The 8,567-nt window shown below is 48.9% G+C and overlaps 1 protein-coding gene across 1 annotated transcript in view; it reads right to left on the bottom strand.

Annotated features, from left to right (window-relative positions):
- Entpd7 (ectonucleoside triphosphate diphosphohydrolase 7) overlaps positions 1-8,567 on the bottom strand; it is a 44,165-nt gene that overhangs the window by 4,159 nt on the left and 31,439 nt on the right. Inside the window, exons 9-12 of the mRNA NM_053103.5 lie at positions 7,780-7,946; positions 4,157-4,481; positions 2,767-2,852; positions 1,544-1,705 (exon numbers count right to left, since the gene is read on the bottom strand). Coding sequence (NP_444333.3) covers positions 1,544-1,705; positions 2,767-2,852; positions 4,157-4,481; positions 7,780-7,946 — 740 coding nt within the window. The remainder of the gene's footprint in view (positions 1-1,543; positions 1,706-2,766; positions 2,853-4,156; positions 4,482-7,779; positions 7,947-8,567) is intronic.

Below are 8,567 nucleotides of genomic sequence, written 5' to 3'. Positions count from 1 at the left end.
GGGCGAGTGGAGAGAGAACTGTTAGTTTCAAAGTGGACTGGGGCTGTCGGCTGAAGTCTCCATCCCACTTTATCCCTCTTATCTCTCCACTCAGACATTCTAAGAAACCAGCTGTGGCCAGCAAATGAAGCTTAAGGACACCCAGGGCCAAGGGCTGACCGACTTCCAGCACCTTCCCTTCCTTGGTCTACAGGAGGCGAAGCCACGTGGGCGGTTGAATGTGGGTACAAGAGCAAAAGGCCTTTGAAACTAAAGTTAAAAAAAAAAAAAGTGAGCAGGAAGACAAAATAGGTCACCTGCAATGTAAATCTTTTGTTGTTTGGGGTTTGTTTGGTTTGGTTTGGTTTGGTTTGGATTTTGAGACAGGGTCTCTGTAGCCCTGGCTATTTTGGAACTCTATTGTAGACCACGCTGGCTTCCAACACACCCAGCTGTAACATAAATCTTAAAGCATAGTTTGTAAATACAGTACTAAGAGTAGAGTGTCCTTGGATGCAAACAAGACAAACTGAATGCATCTAGATTTTAAAAAAAAAAGCCGCCGCACTCCTCAGGTCTGGCGGGCGTGCAGGCATGTATGGGGGAGGCTGTGGCCTGGGCAGCAGCTGTGCTATAACCCGGAGAAAACGGCATTATAAAAACCAAAGATCGCCGGTCTGGTGCCTGGCTGGGATGAGTCCCACTCTGGCAGCTACCACATCCATGTTTGTTTGTGTGACCTGCAATGGTCTTTAAAAATGTAAATCTTCAAATGGAAACATTTCATATAAAATATGGATTTCTGATTCCTCTGGCCAAACAGGAACTGGCAAATGCCGGGACAGGTAGCACCCAGAGTGACAAGCATGGGTACTCTAGGTGGGGCACACTCTGGTCCCACACTGTGCCACACAGCCCACTTCCCTTACATCTGCCCCCTGTCTGCTTCCCGATAACGGAGTTGAGAGAAAAAGGCACAACTGAGTAAAAATTCTTCTTATTTTATCTGAACCTGTTCTAGGAAAGACAAAACCAAAAACACGGGCCACAGCGGCAAGGCACGGGCCTCCCACGGCTGGCTCTAAATACCTGCCCTGGAAGCACGTTGGGTCCTTCTTGTAATGCTAGATGACCACAGACAGTGCCAGGCCATTAACACCTGCCGAGAAGGAGTCTACTCACTGGGAAAGAAGGTTTTCCCAGTCAGCCTCTGTCAACTCCCCGTCAAATATGTTTCCCAGACTAACTTAAGACTGACATTTCAGGTCATCAGTAGCATTCTACAAATGTGTAGTGTGAGCCCAATTCTAAGGACCAGTCAGTCCGCCGTCGGAGGACAAATGCAGGTGTTTTTCTGAAATGGCCACGTCGAGGAAGGGATTCCAGACAGATCCATCTCGTCCTTTCTGTCCCAGCATGCCTCACTGGAACAGCGGCTCAGATGGAAGGCACAATAGGTTTATTCTCTGGCCGTTAGGAAGGTAGAGTGGTTCACTGGAGAAACCTAAGGCATCAACTTAACAGCCCCTGATGTCAAGGTGGCAGCTTGGAGAGCTGACTTTACCTGAGAGGCAGGAATCGGGTTTTATACAGAATTGCTCCCAGCGTCCACTGCACCTCTCGGTCATACACCAGCTGCGCTGTCTGCAGGTTTGGGTAGTCGTAGGGGAAGTGGAACCCCTCGTGCAGGACTTCGTACATCCAAGCGGACTTAAAACACTGATACCTGCGTTATGAGAAGAAAGTTCACAAAGCTCTAGAAAAATATAAAGAAAAAGGGAACCGCAATGCATTCCTCTGTAGGAAGCCATGTGTTTCTGTCAGATGTCATGGGCTGGCCTCTCTTCCTGCTTCATCTTCTCACCTCTGGGGAGAGCCAAACTGCAGCCCCAGGGGCTGTGGTTTTCTCCTGTTTTGATTTTCAAGATCCCTGTCTTTAGAGAACATCCTAAACAGCAATGCTGTGTTTGTACAATGTCTGTGACTCGGATAAATGGAGACAAATGGCAGGATCACTGTCATCAGGGAGCGGTGACAGGCACACAGAGGGCCACTGCACTTGTTTATGTTTATTCCTCCGAATCTATCTTTTCTTTTTTCTTCTTTTTTCTCTGTGTAGCCCTGGCTGTACTGGAACTCATTCTGTAGAACTGGCTGGCCTCGAACTCAGAAATCTGCCTGCCTTTGCCTTCTGAGTGCTGGGATTAAAGGCATGCATCACCATGCCCAGCATCTTTGATTTTTTTCAAAGTAAACATTTAAATATGAGGATTATGAATTCTTGACAAAATGTTGACAGTTGCTGAAACTAGGTTCTTTCTACTGTTTGGTTAATTTTCTATAATAAGATGTTTACAATAACAAAGGTCAGGCTGGTGAGATGGTTCAGCGGTTAAGAACACTGGCTGCTCTTCCAGAGGTCCTGAGTTCAATTGCCAGTAACCACATGGTGGCTTACAACCATCTACACTGGGATCTGATGCCCTCATCTGGCATGCATGGTGTACATGCAGACAGAGCACTCGTACATTTAAAACATAGCTACATAAATATATAAAAAGGTCATCACTGTTGCCATTGCATCACTTGGAGAGAGTGTTCTTTGTTAACCATTGGTTCTCTGCCACAGAAATGGGCTCACTGTTTGGTCTTCCAGAAAGCCACAATCGGAAATAATCAAATTCTCCTTCAGCCTAAGATCCGATCTGTACTGTTCAATGATTCTCCATTATAATCGGCCACCCAAGCGTTAAAACGGTATCTAAAGTAGAAGAGAAACTGATTTACTTGAGTCGATGCTCGTCTGCGTGTGAAGAAAAGAGGCCGTTCTTGAATCTCTGGGCTAGCACCGGCCACGCCATGCCACAGTAATCCTGGAACAAGCACAGAGACACAGTGCAGCACAAAACCACAGGCAAATTCTCTGACCTCACCCAGGGGCGCTCTAGTTCCTCAAAGGCTCCTGTCTCACCAAAGGGAAATGACCAGCACCTTGGCGTGACAACCAGGATGCCACGCCCTCTACACTCTTTGCTCCCAAGTGCATGATGAAAGCATTTCTGCTCAGTCATGCATTTCCACCATGGTGTGCCCAAAGCAAGGGAGTCAGGTGACCTGGACTGGAGCCCTCCAACTGTGAGGCAGGATAAACCTTTCTTCTTCTTAAAGTTGAACCTTGCAAGTATTTTGTTACGGTTATCTTTTTCTAGTTGACCAACAAAACCAGGTGTGGTGACACACGCCTTTCATCCCAGCACTTGAGAGGCAGAGATAAGGATGCCAGCCCAGTCTTATGTAGCAAATTCCCAGGCTAGCCAGGGCAACACAGTGAGACTCTCTCAAAAACAATAACAAAAAATTAAATGAGAACACCAACCATTTTGATTAATAGCCTCTACACTGAAGCAGAGGTACCGAGTGCTGGTCAAACTTGTAGCTGTGCAGGTAACAAGAGATGCATGCGAGTCTGTAGGACGCGCAGGTTCTACTTACGTGCAAAGTGAATTTCTAGTCCTTCACTTAAATATTTCTACCATCATGGGGTTTACAACACCTTCTACCAATGAACCCATACCATTCTGGCCTCTTTTAAAATTATCTCTGGGGGCAGCATGTGTGTGTCACATGTGTGGGAGTGCCCAAGGAGACCAGAAAATGGCACCATGGCCCTGTGGATGTTTACAGGAGTTTGTTGTAAGCTACCCCACATAGACCCTGGGAAGCGAGCTCTTGTCCTCTGGAAGGACATTGGTCAGTCATTAGTCATGGCTTCAGCCCTGATTCTGGCCTCTTTATAGTTCTGACCAAGAGAAGAAAAAAAACCAGGCCTGACCACCAGGAGCACGTTACAAGTCAGACACCTACAAAAGGGAGAATAAACAAAATGGCACTTTTGATCCACAAATGTCATAGAAGTGGGAAGAAAAGCTAACAGGTCACCATTAGGACATTTTTATACCTCGGTATAATACATCCACGGTAACCTAAACATCAGGAGGCCGTTTAACAGAGGTGGCCCCTTAACCTCAGAGTTCACTCTCTCCTCTATAAAATGAGGTTCATAGGCCCTTGTAAAGCCTCAGGTGAGATCATGCAAGCAAAGCCTGCCTGGCACAAAGGAAGGCATCCAATAAATGCCAGGTGCCAGTATGAGTCATCTTGACTCTTAACGAGTTACCTGAGCAGCCTTGGCAAATGTGGGCCCGTGGTAGTGGCCACCGATGCGCAGCACATCTTCGGTGCAGTAGAAGAACTCTGAGAAGCCATAGAACTCGCTGTTGTTGAAGTCGATTGGAGACTGGTAAATACCGTTCAGTGAGGCCTGGCTGGTGTTGGAGCGGGCCAGCAGGGGGCTCAGCAATGTCCGACAACTGGCCCAGTCTCCCTTTCCTCGGAAGTGAAGGACCTGGTTGTTCCTCTTCACCATATCTGTGAGTCCCACAGGCAGGCAGGGGTCCAGAAAGGGATTGTCAGGACTCAGGCCTGTCTTCTGGCCCAGCAGTCTGTCACAACGACAAAGACAGACAGAAAGTGACACCGCTGAACCTGACCTGAGAACTACAGTCCACACCACAAATCCCTGATGTTTCACGGCAGTCCCAGCAACGATGACTGAATAGAGCATTACTGCGCAGCAGCAGCAGCATGTGCATAGCTCTGCCAGCACCTGGCCAATCCAGATGCCCGCAGCCAGCCATCTGAGCTCAGGGACCCAATGGGGTAGCTGGAGGAGCAGAGGAGGATTGTAACCCCAAAGGAAGAACAGTACTGGCTGGCTTGGATCACTCAGAGCTCCCAGGGACTAGACCACCAGCCAGGGAGTGTGCAGGGAAGGACCCATGGCTCCAGATATATATAGGGTAGCCTTGTCGGACATCAGTGGGAAGGGAGGCCCTTGGTCCTGTGGAGGTTTAATGCGTAGGGGGATGCTGGAGCAGTGGGGAGGGAGTGGGTACTAGATGGGGGAGCACCCTCATAGAGGGAAAAGGGAGGGGGAAATGGAGGAGGAGATGGGGGGGGGGGTTGTGGAGGGATAACCGGGATATCATTTAGGTGTAAACAAATGGAATGATTAATTTAAAAAATTTTTAAAATTAGGTTTAGAAAAAAAAAAGAGCTGTACCAGTGATGCCTTCCCCTCAACCCGATCGTGAACTTGTATTTCCCAGCGTTGGGTCAAACAGCTGCGAGTCCGCAGTTCTCCCCCAGGGCCTCCATTCCCACGCACCCCTGAAAGCTGCATGGAGCTCCTGGTTAACGCACAGCTGGGGGCTGGAGAGGTGGCTCAGTAGGTAGGGCACCAGACACACAAGCGTGAGTGTGTGAGCCTGAATCCCCGGAACACACGGACCAGCCACATCAGGTGGCGTGAGACTGTAGGCCCAGTGCCCGTCAGGGAGATGGGAAGGACGCAGACGGAAGAGTCCCTGAAGCTAACAGGCCAGCGAGCCTGGTGTGCACAGCAGTGGGACTGTCGGGACACGGAACAGGGACGGAGGCAGGTGAAGAGACTTCCGAGCGCTTCTCAGAACACTCCAAGAAAACCAACCGGACGAGAGTCTTGTAACCCCCAGTTTCTTTAAAACACAGAATTGTTCTTGGAATGTGTTTTGGTGTTCCAGGTGCACAGATAGGAGTGAGCTTACTTGAAATTATTCGTCACTAGCATTATTGCTAGCATTATTCAATTGAATGTTTAAACGCCCCCTTAAATGCCTCTATGGAAAAATACGGTTTGGTCACATTGGTGTGTCTTCCTGATGGTACACAGTCTGAACTCATGACAAATTTACCCATGTGACCTTTCTTAACCCTCGGAGGATAAGCTGTCTGAGGCTCTGAATAAAGTCGGCTATGGCATGAGACTTGTCTGCCTCATTTATCGGCTCCAGGTCCCACTGCCTGTAGAGCAGTGACAAAAGAGAGACCCTGATCTCAAACAAGGGGAAGGTGATGAGGACTCACACCCAAGGCCACATGTCTGATGACTCACGCATGCCTGCATTCACACGGCATCCAAGGCCAGCCACGTACACACACACACACACACACACACACACACACACACACACACGTGCGCGCATATATATACTCGAGCTCAAGGGGAAGGGCTTTCTAAAGAAGGAACCATGGCCATGTCCCAGCGGTGACCTCTGGCCCTGAGTGAGTGTTGAGTGGACAGAGCAGGCAGAGGGCCACCTCCAGGGACTGAGACACGAGCCCCTCAGCCTCTAAGTGGGGGAGGGGCATCACACATCCATTTCTCTAATCCATACTTGTCTAGTGATCTTATTCTTATTACCAAGGAGATTAATATGCTGATCTGGCCAAGTATGGAAGTCCCATGGAGACCACTGACAATTGCATTAGTTGTCCACTATCAGCTCCTGAGGAGGCAGCTGTGAACGAGTGGACACATCACTAACTACAGAGAAACTCATGAAGAAGCGAGAACCAGCCAGGAAGATAGGTTTGTCTGGTAGATTGGCAGCTACAGGAGCCACACTTTGACCTAAATCCTAAAGTAGGCAACTTCAGAGCTTGGCCAGGAAGTACCACAGCATAGGAAATGATGCAGCCCAGCAAGGGAAGAGAGAGCACAGGACAGCGGGGGAGGGGAGAGCAGCGGCACCTGAAACTGAGGTCACCGTGAGCCTGCAGAGCCAGGGTCCCCCACAGGTGAGCCCCACAGAGCCAGGGTTCCCCACCATGTGCCCCACAGAACCAGTGGGCCCACCGAGAGCCCACCAAGCCAGGGTTCCCCACCGTGAGCCCCGCTGAGCCAGGGTTCCCCACCGTGAGCCCCACTGAGCCAGGGTTCTCCAGGCATCGCAGCAGCACCCCAGCTCAAGTCAGCTTGCCTAGGACTAACACAAACACTGCGATATCCTTGCAATCACCCACAACACCTGCACACACACCCCCTCCCCCGACTCTTCGACCTCTTGGTGATGGAGACTTAAATAATTAAAAGGACTGATGACATGGCATTTTCTTCAACATTTACTACATATGAGAGAGCTGCCACGGAGAAGTTATTTATTGTACGTGGGATACACCTGTGCCTCTTTGGGTTACTGTTTCTTGCTAAATCTATGTATGTAGATAATTTTTTGGTAGAAAATAACCATTGTTTATGTATCTTCCTCAATGCACAATGCTTAAAAAAAAGATTTTAATCAAAACAACTAAGAACAATTACTTCATAGCTATTCATCATGGTCTGCAGGTAGTCAAATGAAAAAGTCAGTGAACTTGGGGCTTGGAGATCTTGGGGCTCAGATGTTAAGGGTTCTTCCTGCTTTGGGAGAGCATCCAAGACCGGTTCCCAGGACCCACATGAGAAGGCTCCCAACCAACTATAACTCCAGCTCCTGGGGACCCAGCACCCCCTTCGGATATCTGCAGGCACCTATACATTTCCAAACACACAATCTTTTTAAAGAAATCTGTGATCATGGCAATTCCGGGTGAACAACTGGCTAGTCAAAACTTGAGACACGATTTTAAAGGCACTCTTATTAACTTTACAAACGTGTTAAGTTTAATTGCATACAAGCAAACCTTAACTCTCACACGAGAGGGCTTAACCGCTTTTCCTAGTGCACACATCTCGTGATGTCACGTGTGGCTGTGGTACACAGCAAAGCCAGGCTTCTTGCTAAAGAGCAGAATATAGCCTTGCAGAGCAGGGGCTAACAGGGTCCCTGGAGATGCTGCTGGAAAGGAGGAAGCAGACCTATCCATCATAGCTGCGTGCTACTGTTTCTTCCTAACGGCTGCAGCCTGGCGACATTGTACCTGTTTTTGTTAAGCGTTTCATTCAGCACGAGATCTTCATAGCGCTGCCGGGCAAAGTTGCCCCCAAAGCCCAGGAAGGTGGTGACATAAACCCTGTACACGTGCTCCGTGTGCTGCACGTCACAGCCCAGGTTGAACTCGGCCAGCAGGATCTTGGCAGCTTCTTCCTGTAATGCAGCATCCAGAGAAAAAGAAGAGAGTTTCAGGTCCTTTTTCAGAGGGCAGTGGCGTGGTGAACACTGTGGACTCTGTCTCTATGGCTCCTCTTTAAAACGGGCTCAGTAAAGTACTCTTGGAATCCCAGCACTGACCACAGCTGAGGCAGGAGGATCACAGATTCAAAGGCCATTTGATGTAGGGAGCAAGACCCTGTGTCTGTCTGTGAGGTCATTTCCCAAGAGGTTTAACTGAGGAGAGAGGACCCATGCTGAACGTGGGCAGTGCGGTTCCATGGGCTGTGGCTGTGCACTGAAGGAGGGAGCAAGGAAGCTGAGGGCCGAGTTCTTCTCTTTCTGCTTCACACTCCTGTGTGTGCCCCTTGCCATCAGGGAGGGAACTGTGTCCCCTCAAAATGTAAGCCATAATAACCCTTCCTCTTAAGTTCTTTTTTTCCCCCATGCTTTGCTTAGCAGCAGCAAGAGAAGCAGCTGACAGAAGAGCTGGGTTGATTTACAGCTGAAGCCATTGTCTGCTATGAACTTCTGAATTTCCCAATTCTCTGCAATGGACAAAGCTACTGTTCTAATAATGAGAAAAAAAATCCTTTAAAAATCAGATCATGGGCTGGA

The sequence above is a fragment of the Mus musculus genome, chromosome 19 (assembly GCF_000001635.26).
Source record: "Mus musculus strain C57BL/6J chromosome 19, GRCm38.p6 C57BL/6J".
NCBI lineage: Eukaryota > Metazoa > Chordata > Mammalia > Rodentia > Muridae > Mus > Mus musculus.
The sequence above is the reverse complement of the archived record's forward strand: the minus strand, read 5'-3'. Positions and strand labels throughout refer to the sequence as shown.